At 40.8% G+C, this 25,066-nt stretch overlaps 1 protein-coding gene across 4 annotated transcripts in view; it reads left to right on the top strand.

Moving 5' to 3' along the window:
• Positions 1-25,066, top strand: part of LOC121607166 (zinc finger protein 609-like) — a 73,511-nt gene that overhangs the window by 8,971 nt on the left and 39,474 nt on the right. For all 4 annotated transcript variants that reach the window (XM_041937873.1, XM_041937882.1, XM_041937890.1 and 1 more), the window contains exon 2: positions 12,583-13,466. In XM_041937873.1, coding sequence (XP_041793807.1) covers positions 12,711-13,466 — 756 coding nt within the window. In that variant the 5' untranslated portion in view covers positions 12,583-12,710. The remainder of the gene's footprint in view (positions 1-12,582; positions 13,467-25,066) is intronic.

Here is a 25,066-nt window from a genome sequence, read left to right as displayed (position 1 = left end):
TAGTAGTAAAGTGAAATATTGGGATCCTCCAAGCTGCGAATATATCAGTCTAAATATGAAAATGTCGCATGGCACTGCTGAAAAAAGAGCACATCTGCCATTGTCTCGGTAGAAGGTGGATGGTTGTGTTAGTTTTTACTGTCACCGTACTGTAATCTAACAAAGAAAACAGATGAAGTGCTGACACAGAAGGGAGAATACGATGTCTGACCTGTTTGCTTTGCATTTTAATTTGGCAGGCCCTGTAAAACAAAATGGCGATGTTGGAGAAAAGGAAAGCAGACAGGCATGTAGAATCGGAGATAACTAAAGGACGGGAGTTTACATTATTTACCGTCTGAGGGGAAAGCAAGCAAACATGTGCTCTTTTAGTGGCTGACTAGCTAACTTGCACTTTTGCAGGTGGACGCACACGTAATCTTGTCATTTCCTTTTAATGGAGTCAGTCACAGTGGCGGCAAATATGTAAACAAGGCTGGCAGACGTCTGAATAAGGCAAGCATATTTAAACTAACAGTAGACCTACATTCAGCATTTCCATTTTGCAACATGGAGGCTGTGGTTGTTAACAGCGGCAGTGCCGTTCGGTGGTTTAAGACCATGTGAAACAGAATAAAGGGCTCAGTTTGTGCTGTGTCTAAAATTGTGAATGAGGGATAATAAGAGTTGAAAAGTGGGAGTAAACCTTAGTGAAAAGGTTTAGCAAACATCCAGCACCAACAAGCCATTATACTTTATTGGAGTCGGGAAAAAATATGATGCATCGTAACACACAGGTCGAGTTTTATCACCGTATACTGGGTAGAACTGAATGGGCTATTTTACTAACAGTGAAATGTAGCATGCAGCTCCTCCCCTGCCTTACTTGCAGTTTAGCGTTTCAGATGCTGGCAGTGATTGAGTGCGTAGCTAAGTGTCAGCACTCACTGTCAGATGTTACTGCTTACTTTTGCGTTTTTAGGAACTACAGTTCAGCTGCACTACGAAGCTGCGTGAGGCGGAAGGAAGGAGGCCTGTATAATGTGGTGTCATATACACAGAAAGCTACAGGAGACATATTTGATCATTATTTGATACCGCACTGTCAGAAACTTGCAGTATTCTGATCAATCCTGTATTGGATCTAAATCGGTGCTTGCTCCTGATACCCGTCAGTCTCTGAATGTGACACTTGTGCCTCTCAGGAGCAGATCGCCGCTGCATCGATTCTGGAAAGCTACCATGTGAGAGTGACAACGCTATTTGAAGCCCTGCTTGTTCACTTGGCCTCTGTTGAGCAGCTGCTGGAAGAGAGGCGGGCAGTTATTTGAGGTTAATGGTTGTCCGTGCCCTCTCTCTAGTTAGACATTCACATGGCAACACCTCAACTGTCCATGGAACAAACAGTAGTGCAGTTTATTAGTCACTCAGCAGTGGCCTGTTGTCCTCTCGTAGTTAGACTCCTGACTGCACAGGAGCAGTTAGACCGCTGTTCTCTGTGGTGCTTTTGTTGCTGTATTACGGACTTCTGCAGGTCAGTCACATGTAATATAGTCAGTTATAAGGAGGTTCAGAATGGGTTAGACCAGTCTGAAGTTATATGTAGATGTTATGAACTTGACTGAATGCTCTCTGTGCAGATGGGTATTTCAGATTTCAGAAAGAATTTGTTGGAATCCTGCCTGGCAGGCTCCCTGTGCAGGAATGCATGTAATAAACAATACACAAGACTGAAGCGAAAAATAGTGTCTTTATCTTATTCTATTACGCACACACAGACCCATAAAGAAGCTCACACAGCGGTGTGAGACAGGGGACTGTCTGCTGTTTGGCCTCAGGCCTTGTCCTTTCACAACTCTTCCTTCTCTCTCATTTGTCAGTCAGTATTTGAGTGGAAAAACAAGCTTATTTTGCTCAGCGTATTTATGTAACCCCTTTTCCGTTTACATGATGGATTGTTTCAGCATAGCATTGATTGATGGGGAAAATACTTTCTAACAAATGTTTACTTTTTAAATACTTTTATTTTTTTTAGATTTGCACTGTCTTCTCTCTCTTTAACCAAAGTTTCCACACGTAGCTTCCAGCTAAAAGAAAATGGACAAATGCTTGATTTATGTCAAGAATGAGGGGAAGAAATGGAGAGAAACATCAAGCCTGAAACAAAACGTATTATTTCTGAACATACGTGTACTCGCAAGCAAGCTGTGTTTTTTCGCTATGCTATTTTTAGCTGTGTCTTTAATTGTCTTTACATGGGAGTAAAGTTCAGGTGTTGAGGTGTAAATCAGCAGCAAATGGGACGTAGTTTTCCACCAAAAATCTTAACAGTGGGTGTGTGACACATGGCTGTGAAGTACTGCACTTTAAATTGCTTGTTGTGGCATTGCATTATACATCTTGAAGCTCATTTGTGGATTTTCTCTTTATTTCACATACATCTTGATTTAGCTTCTTCAGAAGAAGCTAAATCCAGATGTATGTTTCTGCTGAGAAATCATTGTGATGTTTCTACAGTAGCGTTTTCAGTTCCTGGAGTGGTTAGATATGACGCTACTATACTTACCTGACAATGCTAAACCTGTTTTATCACATATTAGCAGAAGACACAACAGCGTCCACAGTGATTAGCACACATCACCTGCCATTTACCACCTCCAGAAAATCTCATTTTTTAAAAGAGACTCGTCTCTCCTGCAGCTTCAAATGAGCCCAATTACCATATTTTGTTGCTAAAGTAACTATTTAATGAATTTAATTTGTTTTGCATGCGACTATGTTGCGCTTAACTTGCTGTTCATCTGCACATAATACAGTGGGTTGTTACCGACAGCTGGTGTAATGAGAACAAACAACAAATCAGATATTTATTGGACTGTTTGTAGCTGACAAGAGTAGCTGATTGAAAGCATCTCACTTAAAAGCAAGGCAATTGTTCCTGTAATAGTAAAACCATCATGCAGCCCCCCCATGACCTTGTCTATGTAGTCTGAGTAGCTCCCAGACAGCTGATAGATAGGGCCTGGTGTTGTTTTTCATTTTTCTACTCACAGTTTAGTATCATTTTCCGTTGGCAAGTTTAAGGACTTGCACAGATGTAATACCAAATCCAACTAATGAACAGTGAACAGAGCGCTGCTACCAAATCTACCAAGAAATGGCTCTTTGCAGGTATAATAATCCCAAAATTAGAAAATGTTACCTCAGTGTTATACAGTTGGCATGTCATTTACTGACATGGATGCAAATGTACAATTCTCTGAACTGCTGAGGTCAGATAGCATCAAGATGACAAAGTACATGAACATTCCTCAGGAGCTGAGTATGAAAAGCATCCCCCAACAGTAAATGTGCCATAATATTAGTGTTAAACAACACACTCCACCATATAGATGGATATAATGATATATTAATTTAGATTCATGACAGATTTCAACCTGAAGTCTTTCCACAGAGAGATCAAGTACTCACTCAACGAGCCCACTCTACAATTGCCCACAAACACGAACAAGTGCGCCACAGTAGATGCTGCTGTTACTATATCGACTTGCATTGAGACGGAGTGTCTCAATTATAGAAGGAAGTGAGCAGGGATAATGAGAAGTGTTTTGAGAATGCTAGTGACTGGCTTTTGTAATTCAGAAATCATGGCAGAGTGGAATGGCTGAGCATGTTAATGGGGCTGCTCTTGTTTCTCCTCTTTGAGCACAGGAAAAATCAATCCGGCACCTTGTCGGGGTTTTGAGATTCGGGTTTGCTTACACTCTGGCCACTGTGTGAGAGTTTTCATCCCCCGCATCGACTGTTGCCGCAGACAAGCCGCAATTTGTTTATTTATTTGTACTCATGGGTGTGTCAAATTCCCAGTTTAGACTGGTCACCACGACTTAGGCTTGACCAAATTATGAGGGTCCTTTCTACAAATATTGGGGAATGATGTTGAGACTGTGCTGACAAGGAATTACTCCTAAATGTGTGTGTGTGTGTGTGTGTACTTGATAGTTTGCATGAATAAAAGTCATTTAGTAATTTAGTGTGGCAAGCATTTCCACTGTCAAACGACATAATGCACTTCATTAAGCCTCGATTCATGTGAATGTTTGTTTACTTCCAACAATTCAACTGTGATATTCTGCTCAATTTGATTTCAGCTCACACAGAGATGTCAGCTGCTCAAACCTTGAGAGCAAGTCTTTGTTACCGCCGCCAAGGAGGTTATGTTTATGTTTGTTGGTGTGTCTGTCAGCAGGATTACAGAAAAAACTACTGGCCCAGTTTACATAAAGCTTGTTGGGAGGGTGTAGCCTGGGTTAAGTAAGAACCCATTAAATTTTGGAGTGGATCTGACTCATAGGGCAGATACAGTAGTTATACACCTTATACATCTTAAAATCCAGTGGGTGGTAGTTATATCTCTATCACAATCTACATTTATACGTAGCAGCAATCCTCTGGGATGGCCGACACGTAGTTGCTCAGGGACTTTAGTTTCATGGGAGAACTGGTACAACTATAACATCACTTTGTTCCTCAAACTAAGGTGTGGCTTTAGAAATGTAAACACACACAAATCATTCATCTAATTACACTCTTTCCTTACATCCGGCCGTGAACTGTCTGCAATAAACTCCACCAGAGACGTTTTGGAAAAATGTTTGAACAAGAGCTTGCACATTTGCATATCACAGAAGCAGGGAGTATTCGCCTCGGTGTGGGGGGTTTACGCTGTCCGGGGCCTTTCCAGTTCTTTCTTTGTATCTACTGATATGACTGTCAAAGTGAGTGTACGTTGTCTCGGTAGAAAGACCGCTGAGCGATCAAGATTACTGTTGGTTTGGAAGTAGTTTGTCTCACCCACAAAACATGTCGTTAATTCTTAGTTAGCCAACTAATCTGGATTGTCTCTGTAATATATATCGAACTGGTGCTTTTCTAGTGCTGAGTTGTCATCTCAAAAATATGTCTATAGCCCTCAGTTGAGTTTGTTGGCGGTTATCTCTATTTCCCCACGATTAGACATGTCACTTCAAGATGTCAGCTGGCTTCACCCCCCACTTTTTCCTCATTAATTCACTTATCTCTCTACATTTAAAGCTAAATCTGCCTATCAAGATTTGTTTTTAAAATATCTCTTCACACCTTGTGCCTGACTAAATTCCTCCATTGCTTTTGGCCCTGTTTACGTAGCAGTAGTTAAGTTTTTATAATGATCAGACATTGAACCATTTAGATAGTTGTTTGAGTGTAATCTGTACTCTACACAAGGTTAGATGAGTCTTTTTTTGATTTTGTCAATTTGCAATGCTTTCCTCTTCAGCTGCATCTGACATGAGAGCCTACTGGCTGTGTGAAGAAGTCGTATGAAACACAAACAATGCTGGTTATATAAACAATTTTGCACTGTTGTTGATTGATGTACTGATGTCGTGGCCCTAGTTCTTGTGTTAAAACTGAGTATTGTGTATTGAAACCAGCGGAGTGATTCAATTCTTTGATTCAGTTACACTATGATGATGCTCACGAGGACAAGTTTTATTAAATCAAATTTGAGACTGTTTATTATTTATCCTAGACGGCACTGTGGCTGCACTATAATTTTTATTCTGCTGCGACTTCATCTTATTGTGAAGCCTCCATGCTGGCGACAGCCCAATTAAGCAATCGGGTTGTCCATCCGGCAGTACATATGTCCATCTGTCTGACTCACTTGAACGTGATGTCTCAGAGATGCCTTCATGGAATTACTTCAGATTTGACATGTATGTCCAGTTGGACTTAAACATGAACTGATCAGAATTTGGTGGTCAAATTAAAATCAAAGTGTCAAAAACACTTTTCTGGCCATGATTCAACACCATAGCTGTGAAATGTGGTCAGATGCTGAATTGGTGACACTAATCTTTGGTGTCCACCTTGAAACTGTATTGATTGTATTGATCTTCTGTGTTGTCACGTGTGTGTGAAGCATCCAAGTTTTACAATTTGTAGCTTCTTTGCAGCAGCATCCATATTTGAAGTATTGGAGCCCACCACAAGCTGATATTGAGCTTCAGGTGATTGTTGTTGCACCATGTGATGAAGCTCTCTATTAGCCCTCTGTGCTCCTCTGTAAAAATAGCTGCTAAGTGAAGACAATACTGAACATTATTCACTGAAGTCATACATGTCAATATAATGAATATGGTGAACTTCCATTTCACCAGAAAATGCACTTAATGCCTTTTATTAAACTCTCTCAACATCTTTACTACATATATTAAATGAGCCTGGGCAGACATGGATGTAACATGGATGCAATTCGGAAGTAATTTGACTTATTTTTTATTTTACACTTTCAATCCCATTTATGCCTGTTATTTATATTGTCTTTATAGATGGGTTTTTTTTTCTTGCTTTTATAGCTTGTCTTAATGCCTACTATGTCTTATGTAAAGCATTTTGTGCTACCTTGTTGTTGAACGGTCCCTCACTAACTTGAGCATTGGCTGAATTAGATAAGCCCATACATACACTACACATGACAAAGTCAGTCACCTAGCAGCAGAGGTATATGTTCATTATAAAGTCTCAGCAGTTAAAACAACCAAATATTAGTCCGCTTGATGTACTTTGCTATTGACTATGGACCCACCCTGCACCACACTGCAAAGCAGCCTTTGGCAGTAGATTAGCTGGCTATATGAAAGCACATTAGTGTCAATGCATGTTGTGTAAACAGTATTTATGTGCCTAGTTAGTTCATAAGTGCTGTCATATTTGACATCCAGCCAACATCCTGGTGATATACACATATGTTTTTACAACTACATTATTAATGCCTGGAAAAACAAACAATAAACATTATTTAAAGAGAGTTTTGGAATATAGGTCCCAGAGGAAGGTACCACGAAATTGTTTTGAGATTGGAGTTGTACAACTTACTGATCAGGAGGGATTTTAGCCACGTCCACAGTAACGGTGCTGAATTTGAATTTATTTTTTTATGTCTGCTTTGCCCTTTAATCCACAGCGAGTCTTTGTTTTTCACATCAACAGCAGAGCTTTTCAAATACACTCTATAGTTTTCACATATCTGAAAATGTTGTAAATTGTGTAATTTGCCTGCTTAGACGTGGCGAGGAGCTCTGTGGCAGTAACGTCAAGAAGCCTCTGGCTTTCTGTGAGATCTCATTTGCTGTTTTTGCTCCACTGTTCCAGTTTACCTGCGCTGCAAACGTAAACTAGTGACTCGCTCGACAGTCTGTGAAGCCGCGCAGGAGTGAATCTGGTAGCATTTATGAACACCAGTGTGGACAGGAGTTGTTTTAACTCTGTTTAGTGATTTATCCACCTCAGTGTGGGTGTAGTCTTAATGTGAGAGTGAACACAGCATGCACACTGATAATTGGTGGGGATCAGTCACCTTTCTTATCAAAAGAAAAAGAGACAGATTGCTGCATTTCTCTTTCCTGGAAAACTACTATGGAGAGTGATGGTAGTTTGGTGTGAGAGCTTTGTTTCTTGCTGCATCACACCAGAGCCTGAACATTAGGACAGGACAGCCTAATCAGCCATAGAGCAATTTGCATATTTCACACTTGTTTGGTTACTGTCAATTTGAGTCATACAGCTGCCAGGCCTCAGGATGCAGAAAGCTGCTGCGTTCAGGGATAAAAAATGCAATTTGGAAATAACAGTTCAACCTTTTTTTGGGTTTAAGGAGTATCAATCAAACGTGACTTCATTAAGTTTGCAGTTTAGGTTGAATGTGATGTATTGATTTGATCTTAAGGTTAGAATATATATGTTTTCATCAATAAAATCATCTCTGTAATGCATGCCCCTGGAAGGCACTCTGGGCTTCAGTGAGGTGGCACTTTGCTGGAGATCTTTGCGTTCCTGCCGTTGAAGTAGTTACTGATAAAGATGCTGGCTGACCCACAGACTCCTGATTCCCATCACCTGGATTGGCTGGGTGCATTTCTATTTTGGTAATCAGCTCAAGCACACAATCCAATTACACGGAGGTTACTGTGGGGCTCTCTGGATCGGAGCATGCCTTTTAAATGACCTGCGGAGAAAATGATGCACATTGATGCACACTCGACATTCAATTCATGTTTGTTTTTTCTGGCTTATGTTGGTGCCACAGTTGCTTTTTAATCTGCTAACAACTCGTATGCTTTGTATTCTGGCTGAATGGCTTGCACACAGAAGGCATACAGTATTAGATGGACTTTGTAGCTGCTAACCTAGAGTTTTATGTTGGTGTATACATACAGCTGTTGTTCTTCTACACTTCAGCCTGCTGATTATGGGAAGTTATGTGGGCGTGATTATGGGCAGTTCAATAGTTTAGTTTGCCATTCGTCTTAGTGTTTTAGTTGCACATGGGGTGTTGGCCCAACCCCAGTGCTCCTGGATATTCGTCACTCTTCAACCAGTCAGCGCTTGTTTGATACACAGAGCCATAGCTATGCAGGGCATGTAGCTGAGATTTTGAAGGTGTTAAAATCTCCTCTGTGAGCTACAACAAACCACACCCCTCCCTTCATTGCTGCAAGACAATCTTCAGCGAAGCATCTTTTAGCCCTTAATGAGTATTGGGAGCAGAGATGAGACAATAATCATTATGGCTGCATACGCACCTCAGTAAAAAATGAAAATGTCACAGCATAGTGTAAATTTATATGTTGATAATTACAGCAGGAACAACAACGAACAAAGGTTGAAGCCCTGTGGCTACTAAATCCACATTTATCGTGGTGAAAGCAACGCTTATAGCATTTATTGTTCTAAATGAAGGTATCTCCTTGTGTTATGAAAGGGAATAAAGTTCTGCCATCAAAGTAGCTGTGTTTTTATACTGTTTGAAGATATTCATCTTACTTACAGAATTATTACGTTAATATCATGTACTGAGTTTGTTCTGGCCTGATAATCATACAGTGAAATGTTCATGTCAACACACGCCTAATTTGAGGACATATGTATGTTATTTAAGCCTGAGCTGAGAAGCTGTTTTTCATGTGTGCTATTGAAACTATAATTACCTGCTCTGCTTTCTGACATATGGGACTGGAAACATATGTTATCCATCACATGCTGTTGTTTTTGCTGCTGGAAAAAAAAAACGAATGTATGTTTGGTGAATTCCATGTTTTTTCGTGAGTCGCCTGCCTTTGTGTTGCTAAAAAGGACAAATTGATGGTTTAGCTTTTATAAAAGATAAATGAAATTCACAGTAGGAATCACTTGTAATATTCCCCCTTGTGCCTCTTATTATTTTCCACGTTTCTTTGCACATCACCTCCATCCACACCTTTGTCCTTCACATATGAACAGTCAGCAAAAATGGCTAAATAAGTCCTATGCTGTGCTCCGTGTCTGAACAGAGTCGGTGCCCAAACACAGCCAGACCTCATCTAAACCCCACTCTAATTTCTATTTAATGCACAGATGGTGTTCCTAACAGTCACACGCGGAAAACTACATTACGCCAGCTCTGATTTAGTTGTGTTGCACGGCAAATCGACCAGAAATCGCCTTCCCCTATCCTTTTCTGCACTTTCATCGCAGCTTATGTGGCCTCTGTGATAGATGGCTGAATGAAACTGGATCTGTGAAAAAAAGGACAAGCACTCTGGGAGTTGCACAGCCTGCATGCCTTTCGCTCAACGGGGCACTCGCTGGGACATTTCCTCAGTGGGGCTTTTTCAAAAGGGCTTGCGCTGCAGTTCCAGCTAAGGTCAGTACAGTAGGTCAACTGCCGATAGAGTTACAACCTCTCTTTTGTGGAGGTGTTGGACAAATTAGACCTCACAACTGTTTACCCAGTCAAACAGGGACAGCTGCATCTCTCCACCCTTCAAAAACCTGCCACTAACTGTTGTTCCTTCGGGGAGCCATCTGTGAGGAATAAGCAGGCACGGTGATCAAATGATTGTTCAACAGGTTTACCTTTGTCACTGCTGGGGGTGATGTAAATGGCCCCTTAACTGAATCAACATGAGCTTTGTGCATTATGTGATCCAGCTGCCATTTTGGACTGTTGTACTAATGAGGGCAGAGTAATGGTAGATAGTGCAAAATGACTGCTTCTCTGTTCGTCAGTGGGAACAATCTGTTTTAAAGACTAGCCCATTACCGTTCGTATTTCAACAGATGCACTAGTTGCATTTTGTATCTCTTAGACTTTATTTCCTGAGGAAGATAAAACTGCGTGTGTGAACGGAGGCTGGTATGTGGTGTCATAACTGGACAAATGAGTGTACAGAATGTTTCTTTGAGCGCTTCCATTACAGAGATATTAATTTAATTGCACTACCAACAATAATGAAACAGAAAATATGCTAATAACCCCATACAATCTCTTTGGATGCTGTCATAGTTATTGGAGAAGCTTTGGGATTTGACTTGATAAGCCCATCAGGATGAGCCTTATTTACACAAGGCTAATAATCTGGGGGTGAGAAGAGAATTTGTAAGAATTTTAATATTGTGCATGTGCCTCATGTTCTTCATTCTGAAGCACTATTTTTATTTGAAATAAATGTAAGCAATCAGTTTATCAATTAACTGTAAAAGTGAGAATTTTGGTAATTTTTCTGTGCTGAAACAGCGTGTTAAATTGGTTGTGGATTCAAATCAAGGATGCATATTGAATCAAATCATTTCAACTGCAGATCTTAAAGACAATGCAATAAAAAAATACCACGGTCTGGGTACTAATACATTCATCAGCAAATGTCTGCAAGTCTCATCTTGAGAAAAGATGTCAGATATCCACTAGAAAATGTAGGATTCCACTGTAAAACATAAAACAAGCAAACAGCGGCTATTAATCATCAATAAGAATCACATTGATACCACATATGTAATTTTGTTAAGCTCATCTCTCTGCGGCTCCACTGTGTGCTGCTGCTTGGAGTCTCTGCAGCACAAAGAGAATCATCAGAATTCATGCTTGTTTGAGGCAGTATTGATCTCATCACCCTTAGCACCACTCCAGAGTCTTTTGTGCTCAGGCTTCCTTATCCTTCGCGTTATAGCAACGGGAGATGAGAACTACAGATGTGTTAATTATTTACCTACACGCATGTAGTGAGCTCTCGGGGGGCCGTCAGTGCAAGGTTTTCAGGAAAATGGACTCTTTCTGGTACCAGTTCATCCTCATATGCAGCACCAGTTTATTTACAGCTTCTGTGGGGTTAAATTGGGCCACTGGTTTGAATATACTGCAAGTTCTTCAAAGAATTAAATCATACAGAAGGTGCAATGATACCTGTTTTCCCAGAACAGATTGGCATATGAAGTATATCGTCTATTGGACTGGCTGATGCCTTGTAACCATAATTGCAGTATTCAACAGAGTGAAATGGTTACGTGAATATGCATGTCGCTAATATTACTTTGTGCCAGAAGCTATTTAAAACACAATGTTGTATCATTAAGCAGATGGTGCATTGTGATTGCGTTCTTTATTTTCAACATTCACCAATATATTTTAAGATTCTCCTCATAGAAGGTTTTCATCCCAAACACCACTGGTTGTGGTTTTTTAAAATTGACAAACTAATTTGCACATGCTGAAGGCGAGTACTAAAGAGCAGTCATGATGCAGCTGCCAAGGCAAACTGTATTTATGTAGCATGTGTTATTCCCAAGGGAAACTGCATGTGCTTTACCTTTAAAAATCCTCTGCATTTCAATGTTGCATGTTAAAGAGACCTCTTTTCACAGCCGCTCGCTCATGACGAACACACAAACAACAAACAAGCTGATGTTACATTGATGCTTACAGTTGCTCCTGGTGCGCATTGCAATCAATGACTGCCTTATTTTTTTACAAAGAAGGCTTTGGAAATATTTAGATCCAACAAAAGGACCTTCAGTATTATCAAAAGCAGTGCTAATCTGATTATGTGTTTGATCTGCATCGTGCAACTGAGCCCACATAACCTTGATTTCTTGAGCTTTCCATTTAAAAGATATTGCTCTGTTATTTTAATGTTAATCTGCCATATGTCTAAAATTACACCAGGGATCCGTACTTGAATTTATTTGCTGAAAGATATGAAACACGCTGACCTTTTTGGCTATATTGTGTAAGCAGATACACCAAGCTGATGTTCTCCTGTGGCATACACTGGTTCATTCATGTGTTTAAGCTCCTCTGTTAATACAAGATTACCATTGTGTTCTTGAGTTGAAAAGGCACGGCTCCGTAAACCGTGCGGGGGTGTCTGAGGCCAGCTACTCCTTATTTATCAGCAGTGACACTATCAGCAGTGCCTTGTGAAAAGAGAGCCAGTCATTCAGAACAGTGGGGCCACCTTGGCTGTCAAGCAGGATTTAAGATACATTTCCCATGGTTGCCATGACAACAGTGGGAAGTGATTATGAAGAGAGGGTTTCGGAGCAGTGCTGTCACACCAGTGGGTATTACCATAGTGGTTTGTGCAGTGATCACTAGAGAATTACTGGCTCATCAAATCAGATCAAATGATTTTTTTTGTTTTGTACCCAATGAAATGCTCTGTTTTGTGATGGCAGTGAGCCGTAGTACTACTATTTTTGTCAGAATTATTAGACTAATATAACTCTTTTCTCTTTTCTTTCAAGGGCAAAATGTGGATAAATGGGACAGGGACGAGTAGACCGTGAGGATTCTCTAACCCTTGCCCCTGAGTCCCAACCGTCTGAGAGGGTGTCGGACCTCACTGAGGCAATCCTGGGCCGTTGGCACTAAAATGTCCCTAAGTGGTGGCACTGCAGGCGGGAAAGGTGTGGACTCTAATGCGGTGGACACTTACGACAGCGGGGATGAGTGGGATATCGGTGTTGGAAATCTGATTATTGACCTTGACGCTGACTTAGAGAAGGACAAACTTGAGATGTCTGGCACCAAGGACGGTATGGCGGCACCACCCAGTGCAGTGGCAGCATTGCCTGACAACATCAGGTTTGTTAGTCCAGTGTCTGGCTCTCAAGGTAAGGAAAGCAAATCCAAATACAAGCGCAGTAAGAACTCTAAAGACAATAGTAGCAAAGCTTCGGCAGGAGATGGGGGCAAAAAAGAAACAGGACGGACTCAAGGGGAGCCAACAGGCACAGCAGCGAGTGCAGGAGCTGCTGGCAACAATTCCACCTCTGGGAAGAACATGGAGAAAGGGGGCAAAGCCTCCAGAGGTGGTCTGAGTGGTAAAAAAGAGAAAGAAGGAGCTAGTGGGAAAAGTAAGAAGGACAAAACAGATGGAGCCCCAGTCGTGGCAATAGCTGCTGCGGAGAAGGATGTTGTGTCTCAAGCCCAAGTTGCTTTGGGGAATAGTCGTAATACGTCCTTTGAGAACACACAATCAACAGACTTGGCAGAAGCCAATCAAATGGGGAATATTGCACTTGAAGCTGTTGGGATAGTACCAGCATTGACCACAAAAACTGAACCGGAGGAGGTGGAAAATGGTAATAGTGAATGCAAGACGTTAAAGAAGGTGAAAAATGAAAAGGTACGTTTCTCTTTTTACTCTTTTGATGCTGCATGGATTTGTTTTGTGTTGTGTCACATTATTTCACTGACTACTCTTTGGTTATATTTGCCTTCGTCACAAATTATTGACTCCAGGTTTTTTTGGACACATGTGCAATTGTCAGTTGGCAGGCTTACATTGCAACATGATCCTAATGTTTGTAATGCTCCTGTGGAAAATCAATAGTTTACATAGTTAATTTAACATAACATACATTTGTATTAAAAAAGTAAATTATTTTGGTAATTGGTCTCTAATAACCAACATGCCCACATGCAAACTCTAAATGAAGCTATGCTGGCTAGCTTCCTATTATATTTTAGATGTTTTCTAGTTAGTGCTGTAAAATTTTACTTGCACGCTGAACTCCTTCTTTTGAGCAGGCACAGTTGTTGAAATGTGTTAGCACCAACTCAGTTATCACTTTCTCATCCAGGATCCAGAAACAAACAGCAACTGTGGAGTTGCATTTGTCTGTGAAAAGTATCTTTGAAACAAAACAGGCTTTCATCTGTTGAATTATCATGGTGTGAATTAATACAATAGGACACAACAGGACCGAACACTGTAGGGTTCTTCAAGTCGTGCTTTGTAATAGCCTGTCGCTTGCAGCAGGCTCGGAGATGCACTCTGCTCCCTGAAGCTGGCTGACATGTGGTGCATAAAAAGACCTACCGCTGTTTTCTCCTTTATTACCACTCGGTGAATGAGGGCACCCTCGACGAAAATGATGCTGAGACCAGCTACAGGAAGTAGTCCACACAGTAGTTATGATATGCTTTCATATTTAGAATTGTGTTGAAAATTAATACCAAGACCAACATCAGTTGCACGGAATATACGAGTGAGTAAAAAAACAACTGTTTATGTCAAATAAGAATATGATAGACATTGTCAGCCACATACGTTGCGTCACGCCTGTGAAGTGAAGTAAATGTCACATCGTGTTCCACTTCTTTTCTTCACAGAATTTCAGTGCTGACATTATCTTACAAGAACAATATAAAGATTTGTGTATCTATTCACCCACACTTATCTTGTTCACTCATAGAGTTGATCTATCACTGTGTCTATTGTATGCCTCATAGCAGCCTTTTCATGCTCTGGCAGTATAAAAGACAGCAGAGCAGGGAGGTGCTGAGGACTGTTTTTGTCTGTCATCGTGTTCCATTCTTAATCCCACAAGCCCCAGCAATGCCTGGTGGAGCAGAGTGTGGGGGAGGGAGCTGGTGCAAAGCACGCCTTCGTCGTTTTTCCTGCTGCTCTGAAAGTGGCGTGGGGGATGGGCTGAGAGGAAGCCTGTTTGATTCCTTAAATCCAGGACACCCAGTCATGAACACAAGCCGTAGAGTCTCCTTGGGCTGACTGCTATGAAAGGAAATTTCTGGAAAGTCTTTGTAATCATAATGTATTTAGAATGAAAAGACTTTTGAGGGAGAAACCACATGAATCGGTTGACAGCACAGAATAAAGGAGAGAGGTCACAACTGCTTTCAAAAAGCTAGCTGGTGAAATGTATCCTTGAAAGCGTGGTGGGAAAAACAGTGATTAAATTGCAGCACGCATCAAGTTTGGGTTGAATAGCTGTTTTAAGGTTGGCAACCTCGCTTAATGGATGTAGTAAAAATGCATTAAAAGGTGCATTTTTCCATCTAATCAAACAAAATGTCTATAAACATTCTGTTATTTGGACGTTGTAAGCCAGTTTGTCCTGCTTACCTCAACATGGAGAAACTGGATTGTTTGATCACACAAGGAAGAGCAGCAAAACGAGGTCAAGCACAGCGAAAGTACGGATGGAGCCAAACCTAGGACAATGAGCTTAATAATAACTGCTCATATGCTTTTGAATGACCGCAGCCTAATAGTTTTTAAACTGGTAAAAGAGGAGGTTAAGGAGATTGCAAGAAAAGGAGAAGTGATGCGCCAATCTGCTTTTTTTTTCAGTGTTGATTTGATTCCAGTTTCTGAATCTGGATATCTGCTGATACTGAGCACTGATACTGGTGTTTAATTAATAAGCTCTGTGCCTCCCGGTGTGGAAGAGACTGGGATCATTCTTGTCTGTGTAAGACAACATCAGTCTTGACCTAAATATTTTCCTAGCTTACATTAGGCTTAAACAAAATACAACAAATACATACATGGTTAGATTTACTGAATTGTTGTTATTATTATTATAATATATAACTGGTCACGCACCGACAACTTGGTAGAAAATCTTTTTACAGTTTGCAATTACAGATCAAGTGTAAAACTTGTAAATGCAACAACAAATTGGTCAAACAAAATCTGGTATCAGTTTTGGATTGGTGCATCCCTAAGAATGAGTGATAAAAGAACATCCTGGTTGTAGAAAAAGAACTGGATACTGTATTTTTAAGATGACGCCAGTTCGTCGAAAGTTGCTCATCAAAATACTAAACAGGTGTGTTGCAAAGTAGGTTCTCACATACAAGGAATTTGCCTTGGTGTTGTGGTGCATAACAGTCAAAATATTCAAAGTAAGAGAAAAAAAACAAGTTCTGCAGAGCAATCACCAGGCGCGTATGCCCAAAAAGTTCCTAAAGCTACTATACTGTACTGATGTGGCTCTCTGTGGTAGTGCATATTTGGCCCAATGGCTCAAATTATGGTAACACAAAGTAGTTTCAGAGTTTCTGAACCCACTCAGAAAAATGTTTCTGTTTTATATAAGTGTATTTTGATGCGTATGGACCCAAGGCTGTCACACAACCTGCAGTACCAACTGTGGCCACTATGCAAACATCGCAGCTCGGTGCAGTTCCTGGGGGTTCGGGAGAACTCATTTGACAGGCTGTTCAGTATGAGTGACAAATGTTTGCCAACACTTCTTAAAAATATGCATTAGTTGCAGTTAGCTAGCATACATACTGTATTTCACACGCCCTTTGAACTGAAATTGCTCTGTAACAGATATTCCCTCTGGCAGCGGTAAAAGTTTCGCAGCCATGTGGCCGAACAGAACCGCACTACATCAGTCTCACACAGTCTCATTCTGGCTGTGACATCTCATCTTGCACTCCACCATAACATCAGCCAGAAACATAATCCCCATGCCTAGAATGAACATTTCACATGACTGTTTTTTGTCACAGATGTGACAGTAGAATCCCGCTCACTAGCCGCAGCAGTGACTGTTCAGTGTCTACAGGCTACATTTTTTTGGCTGCATGCACAAAAAAAATCTCAATACTGAATCTGATGAAAAGAAGTGGCCAGAAAATGACTACTGACCTCATTCACAACTTCCCATCTCAGTGCCCTGTGGCAGGATCAGGGGATCCCACTTAAATGTGCTTATGTAGTGTCACACCATTTTTGAGGGTTGAACTTAAATATTCTGAAACGTATTTCACCGTTGTGGCTTGTAAATGTAAATTCAGAAAATAATTTGGTCCAGATTGCTCTTTCATGTCAGACCCTTTGTCTTATATATATATCAGGGAATATGGAACTTAATTCCAATCCAAAGCCTGATCTAAATTTTTGATTGGGTGTTTATTATGAATAAATTAAATATAGCAAACCAGCATAATTTAGAAAACAGTTACTGTTGGGAAGTAGACCGGCAAATGTTCCTCAGCCTCATTATAACTTGACTATTGATTTAAAAGAACTAGCTGTGCCATGTCCAGTGTAATTCAAGCATTAATCAGTACGCGTCTCACCCGCAGTCTTGTTCTCCATGACGGAGGTGTAATAGCATGGCTACATTGTCTGTGTCCTAAGTTAAAGCTCCCCAAAGCATTGGCTCTCGGATGCTGAATAAATCATCTCTACTTCCTTCGTACAAGTGCTAACCACCTCTGAGTGTGTCTCACTCTCCCACCTCTCATTATACAAATCTAGAGGAGTAAGGCATTCGTCAGCTGCCTCAGTGTGCCACTGGCCTTGATAAATGGAGCAGCTCTCATGGAAAATTACATTGGCAGTGTTACTTTGAAAAGGGGGAAGAGAAGAGAAAGGCTGCACTTAAATGAAAGAGCTCAGCCACCGCTCTGCGTTGCAGCCGATGTCCGGCTCGGGGAGTGGAGGGATTTCTTCAGAACGAGCTTGAGATCGTTCTCTTTGCCTGTGCCTGACTGACTGTTGCTATTGTGTTACAGCTCATTCCTTTTAAGTCGTGCCAGGGCTGGAATAGAAGAGAGGCTGTGACTTATTTTAAGAAGGGAAGTAAATTACATCAAGAAGCTCACTACAAATTGAGGCTGTTAGCGTCCCTCTCCGTGTTCTGGTGAAACCAATTCTCTGGAGATAGGCAGAGATGTTGCTTTATTAACAGAAATAATTAATCATCAGGACTAAAAAAAGCACCTAATTTCTCTCAAATTATCCTATTTATTTAAAGTATACTAAAGAGTGTGTGATTGTCCAGATATGTTCAATCTTCACATACCTACAACCCTGATTCTGAAAAAGGTGGGACACTGTGTAAAATGTAAATGAAAAACTTTCTCACTTGCACAAACTGTGTACCAACAGCGGTTTTACGAAGTGTTCCCCAGCCCATGTAGTAATCCCCTTTATCCAGTCATGTGTTCACAAAGTGGGGAACCTCGCTCCATCCTCGCCTGTGAACCACTGAGCCTTTCCAGGACGCTCCTTTTATACCCAATCATGATACTATCACCTGTTACCAATCAACCTGTTTACCTGTGGAATGATCCAAACAGGTGTTTTTGGAGCGTTCCTCATCTTTCTCAGTCTGTAGTTGCTCCTGTCTCAACTGGTTTGAAACATGTTGCTGCATCAAATTCAGAATAAGCAGATATTTACAAAAATCAATGAAGCCAATGTGGTCAAACATTAAATATATTGTCTTTGTACAGTTTTCAATTGTTCACACTTCAACAAATTAGTAAGTTATCACATTCTGTTTTATTCATGTTTTACACAGCATCCAAGCTTCTTTGGAATCGGGTTATATATTTACAGACATTAGTGATGTATGAAGCTGCCAGTATACTCTGTCAAAGCTGCTCGTCGAGCGGTCTAATAGCTTTAGAAAACCTCCTCCCCTCAAATCTTTCCGCTGTCAGATTAGTGTGTCCTGTGTCCGACAATTTCTGTTTTCGGAACCGAAAATCCAACATTTACAGTCACTTCACGATGCGATTGGTCGGCTTTGCAGAGGTGAGAAAGGAACCAGGGTTTGAACTTCTCCCTCCACCTTTCCTTTTTCGTTTTTGTCAACTATTTTCTTTTGTACAACCGAGTGTGTGATTTCTGCCGTGGTCGGATGTTGCGTCTGACAAACTAGCTCTGTTCAATCAATACGCAGCCCTTACACATATCAAGAGAGGGATTTTATCTGGATTTCATTATAGAGCCAAGCAATATGGTTGCACTCAGTGCTGTTCCTCATGATACGGGTATAAATGTATACACATGAAATAATTGAATTTCTGTTCAGTGTGATCACTGCATAACTCCGTTTTTAATCACGTTTGTGAAACAGAGTTTTAAACACATAATACAACATATTCAAATGCTCAATGTTGGAGTCCACTGAAAGTTGATGAATTATCTCTCAGCCATAGTTCATTGCTGTTGTGATTTGCTCTGCCTGTTTGAAACATTCACCCCCAGGGAGTCCCTCACTACTACAGGAAGAAAACATTTGACGCTAATTGTTTTCCACAGCTGCCATTAGCTGCTGCCTTCATAATAGTATGAACTGGTTTGAGCTTGCAAGCAAAACAAAACACTAGACTACAGAAAGTATAAAAATCAAATGAAAGAAGTTAATAATGGGCCATCGAGTTCTTTTTAATCACTGAACAGCTGTTCAAATACATCTACAAATGGCATTGCAACAACATTAACATTGGTTGTCTCTTTTATGTTTTCTTTTAATGTGAATGCCCATGTCCCAGGGATACTCCTTTTTTCAGCAGACCAAGGTGCATACCATGCGTACCACACATTTTCAAGGTTTACAGTCCTTTATCCCACACTGACATGCCATTGCAAATCAAAACTGCTTGTAGAATCGGAAGCGGAAGTCAAAGTAGCTTGTGTAGTTACAAGATGTAGAAAAATAAAGTACAGCAAAACACTGATATTTTCAAATGTCATAGTTTTAATGGCAGTTGCATGCAGAGATCCAGTGCTCATGGATCGTCAGCGAAGGAAACACTGTTTCTCAGGTTACTTGGCATCCAATAATCAGTTTTAAAAACTTTTCTAAAATCAGCACATAACCACACCTTTTTTTATGTTCTTATTTTTTACATTCTGTGTTATTTTCTTTCCCAAAATTCAGTGTTTCCTGTTTTATCTGAATTCTGTATTTTATGATGTAAGCACATCTTTTCCTAGAAGAGTGTCTCATCATGTGGTAGATGAATAAAATATGAACAATTCCATGAGAAGATATTAAGGATTTAATAACACAGTGTTACGGATCTTCTGCTGCACAACCTCCACATGCAGCACGAACACACCAGGTAAGTGGGTCCGCTGGAGGCTGCTCTCACCTCCTACGCCTCCTTGTTTACGACGCTTGGCCAGAAACGGACGTAGCTTTTTCATTTTCTCAAACAGAATATCTGACTAAGTGCACACAGCCACGAGGTCCTCCATGAAGTGACGTCTTGCATCCGCCGATGTGGTTGCACTCCCGAGGGCTTGTTGAAGTCATGAGCTCTTAATAGCACGCTGCCTCTCTCTCCTCAACATTTATTTTTTTTTATTAATCGCAAATAAATCTTACATTTTGTTCATTGCTGGACGTTGAGAGACAATTATCAAAAATGTGGACACAATTGAAGTCGTGGAGTGTTTTATTCCACAATGTAATGAGTTTTATCTTGCAAACCTCCTTGTTGTAATTTCTTTAGCATATTTCCATCACATGCTGTTGTTGACTGTGTTTAAGTCGGCCATAGTCCAGTAATTCTGCACCGAAGCACCTTTTGCATTTACAAACATCTTCAGATCGCCGTGCAGACTAGTCATCGACCTTAACCCTAGAAATCCACGCTAGAGAATCACTACAGCATAAGCCACCATTACACCAGATTCCTCAGGCCACACAGCAGACCACATATTCAGATATTGAATTAGAAGAAGAATGCCACAGCCCACAAAGTTTATAGCCTCGCTGCTCAGGAAATCCTTGTCGGGAGGGTTTTTGTTTGGAAATATGTAATACTGGAACCAGAGCTTTCCACTGCCTGTAGTCACCTTGACCTTAGTGAGTGTTTGGCTTGATTTGTGTCCCATCTCGCCATTTCCCGAAGGCTTTTGGGATTTGTTGTCACTTTTGATATTGAGTTTTAAGTAAGCTTGCTTTTACCGCAGTTGGAGAGTTGTGGTTGGAGTGAGTGCAACTGGTCTTAGTCGTGAAAGGATCAAGTTCTGCACAGAGATTTGATTTGCAGATGAAAAAGATGGCAGTTTTTCATCAATCCCTTTGATGTTTTTTTTTTCCTGTCCCTGTCAGTTGTGTTATCACTTGCTATTCATTTGTCTTATGGGCCTGGAGGCATGTATTACATCCATCTAGGTGATTCATGATCCTTTAAAAAAAAAGGGTAATATCTGTCTTATCACAAGTGTTTTCGTAACAGGCAGACTTAATCAACAGAACAGTGTTTTTAATCACACCTGACAATTTTTCCAAAGCTAATTAAGGTGCACGTAAACCTTGAGACTCCATGCTGGGAGTGTGAATGCCATATTGTTGCTCCTTCATTAGAATAGCTTGGTGATAGTAATAGCCCTTTTTGACTCCCACTTTCAAGTATTTTGCTTTCATGACGTTTTCATAGGCATAATTTGAAAACCAGCTCTTTTGTGTTTGTGACATAAAAGACGTTAGATTTCTTTAATCAGCCTTTATAATTGTATTTGTGTTTTTGTGGATTTCGATCTCTGAAAAGTCATTCATGCTTCACTTTTATCAGTTTAGACATTATTGTTGTAATTTAGTGTGTGAAGTGTACCAGTCATCAGAGGCTCTTGTCTTGAAATACACTTGGACACAAATTCAGACCCCGGATAGGATTTTTGAATGTATTTTAAAAATATGTCAGCGGGGGTCATATCTGCACTCTGTAAGCATTCAGCCCCCTGAAACCTGGTAATAGTTTATTTTAACATCAGTATCATTTTGGAAACTTCATTTTACATTCTGTTTTAAACAAAAACAACGTAACACAGCGCTTTAAGAATTTATGTGATGCTTTCCAACCGGGACGCAAAACATATTGAGCCACTTTTGCGAAAAGAAATCACAGATCTGTCAAACAAAGCCCCTGTCATGCTTTGTCTTTCCCTCCCCGTCTCTCTCTCTCCGAAGCTTTCCACGAGGTGCGTTCGCTGTGTCTGGATCAGCTCGCTGCGAGGGAGGCATGTGTGGGGGGAAGGGAGCAAAGGCTTGTACAACTAATTCAGCTCATGAAAGACTTATGCAGCAAGAGCAGCTGTCTTCCATTGTCAGCCTGCAAATTTCCAGTGTGCCTCATTTCGCCTCTCAATGCGTGAGTAGCAAGAGACCCAGGGAGGGGAGAACAGAGAGGAAACAAACCAAAATAGGAAGGGGGGGAAAAAAAACAAGCGAGGCAAAGAGAAAGCCAAATATCAAGACTTTCATTGCACTAACGCGACGTAGGCTTAGTTCTGTTTCTTCTATTTAAAACCGCGGTGGGTGTGTGGTTGGACCATGGTCTAATAATAAACCATGAGCCTATTCAGACCCAGTGTGCAGTATGCAGATAGATAAAAAGGACTGTGCTGTGGTGAGAGGGGAGAGAGAGGGCACATGAGGGGTAAGAGGAGGTGGAGGTGGGGGGGCGTAAAGAACTGCCTGAGATTAGGAGAGGAGGGGAGGGAGCGTTGAACAGTGTTATGAATGGATAGAGTCTTTAACCCCCCAACACACTGAATAGTTTGTCACAGGCTGCTGCGGCTGTATGTGGAATGAGAGGAGCTGGCTGAGAGCTCTTGGATTCCTGAATCCTTGAGGCATGTGGTCTGATTAGCAGAACAAAACCCACACAGTGGGGAGGAGCAGACGTGGCTTTTTCCCCCCCCTCAACTGGAATTTTCTACCAGCGAGGGAAGAGGTGGCTCAAAGTTTGCACTGACTTGCTACGGTTGTAAAGGAGTTTGCAGACTATGTTTGGGGGATTTCTCAGTCGTTGCTGAAGGCTTTGTCTGTGCACGATCTCTATTGTTTTGGCCACGTGAAAAGAATTTCCTCCCCATGATTCTTTGCTCTTGGTAGTTCAGCCCTTGAATTTGTGCATTTTCTGGTGCACATGTTAGAATAATTGTCAGTATCGAAACAGGTTTGACCATTAAGGCTCGATGAGAAAGCATTAGTAGTTCAAGAGCTTAACGGTTTGTGAGAGGTTTTTAGTTTTACAAAGAGGAAGTTAACACCAAGGCAGTGTTTGAGCAAGGAGTGATTATAGAGGATTACGTGTCTTGCCCCCCCCACCCCACCCCACCCCACCCCAATACTTTTCAAAGGGGATTGTTTTGCAGCCAGCTTGTTGTTAAATGGAACAAGTTCAGAAAATCATTAATGTTTCTGCTGTGCAATTCTTTACTACCGTTTCTTGTCATCAAGCAGTATTTCTGTCCACTGAGGTATAACCTTCACCACTTGATGTTCTTTGGTTTTCCTGCATGAAGTTGAGAGTGAATACTGTATTCTGAAACTCATCTCCAACCTCCAGTGTCATCTCTAATCTGCCGTCAGGAGTTTAAAAGCCTGCGGTTCCCAAACTTGACCCCGTCTGGATCTAGTCATGAGATTTTCTAGCTTTATATTTTAGCTACGTCAACTTTCAACTTGTGTCTCCGGTCAGTGAAATGCCGTCATTGCATACCTGCTCTCAGCATGTTGCGAACTATTATCTGCTGTAGTTTGAATTGAGTACGTGAGAGCAATGACATAAAGCTGATTTACTTGCAGATTCTCTCTCATTCCCTAATTATGGACCCTTCAGCTCTACCTTTTTGAGCTGTTGCTTTTAAGAAAATTATGGCTGCAAACGGCGATTATATTTTTTATCATAACATAGTGAAAAATGTTCAACAGAACGCCAAAAATTCACGTTTGAGAACCTGTTCCTGATCTTATCAACTGTTTGGCATTTTTGCTTGAAAAATAGCATAAATAATTAATTGTCAAAATAGTTGTCTGTGTACTTAACATTTAAGTACAGACACACCAACCTAGTGTCAGCTGCATTTTAGTATCCACATTCTAGTATATTCAGCTGCATCCTAGTATATTTTTATTGTCTTAGTATATTTTTATTGCATTTATGCATATTTTTAGTGCATGTTCGTTTATTTTATTCTATTATCTTTATTTTATTTTGTTAGCTTTCTTATTATCCTTCTTTCTAACACGGGCAATGCAAATTTCGTTAACATGTTCATATCCATGCTCAGTGACAATAAAGGCAATCTGGAATCTGGAATCTGGATTCTGGAATCTGGATTCTGGAATCTTGAATCTGGCATCTGGAATCTTGAATCTGGCATCTGGAATCTTGAATCTTGAATCTGGCATCTGGAATCTTGAATCTGGCATCTGGAATCTTGAATCTTTTAGTGGCCAAACTCTTATTTGACTTGTGTTGGGGTAGGGTGGGAAATAAGGAGTGAGATCATTGTAAGCTAACAGCCAGCTGCTACATTACATGTCGTCTGGAAAAAGTAATTTTTTGCATTAAAATAGACATTTAGAGAGATGCTTTGAACTATACAGGGTGCCATATAGTTTAGTCAGGTTCTTAATTCAGCTCTGCGCACCAGCTCCCACAGTGTGATTATCTATAATTGGCCTAAAAATACCACTAGAATGGTTGTATAGTCTTTTGGGAAAACAGCACTTTTGTGTGTGGCTTGTTTGGTTTCAGTTTTGGATACTTGCAGTGAGTCTGAATGGAGTGTCTCTTCTGAGATACTGGACAGCAGAAACTCGACTCAAGTGAAGCGTCAAGTGTTTTTTGACTAAAACGAGGAAAGGACGATGAGTTATTATTTGGGAAATCTGCAACATTTGGACTACAAAGCCGTTCCCTAGTGAATGAATACAGCTCCAGCACAAGGGTTGTCTACAGTTTTACAAACCGTATTATTGTTTAACTTCATTAGAATAAGCAGACGTTTCTTATTGCGTTGGTGTAATAAAACCATAAGAATGTTTATCTTCTAGCCATATGAGATATTTATGGTCTTACAGTTGCGGCCTTTTTGGCATCAACTCCTGTCACACACAGTTAGTCTACTTGTCGTTTTACTGTCAGTTAAACCCTCACGAAGGTAGACAACTGAGCAAGCACACATAATGGCTAATCCGTTTCCTTATCTGTCAGATGATGCTGTTCGGGGTGTTTTTTTTGTTTCGTCTGTTTTCTGGCTGAGGATGTTCTCCGGCCTTATCCCTCTCGTTACATTTTGCTGTGTGTCAAAAGGCTGTCAGCCAAAAATAGAGCAGCAGTCCACATTTCAGCATGAGAAATTGGAGAAGCAAGTTAGATCACGCGTTCCATCTTGCCTAAGAGCCGAACTGAGAGGTCAGCCTCGAG

Source organism: Chelmon rostratus, chromosome 1 (assembly GCF_017976325.1).
Source record: "Chelmon rostratus isolate fCheRos1 chromosome 1, fCheRos1.pri, whole genome shotgun sequence".
In the NCBI taxonomy this organism is placed as follows: domain Eukaryota; kingdom Metazoa; phylum Chordata; class Actinopteri; order Chaetodontiformes; family Chaetodontidae; genus Chelmon; species Chelmon rostratus.
Note: the sequence above shows the minus strand (reverse complement) of the source record. Positions and strands in the feature narration are given on the sequence as shown.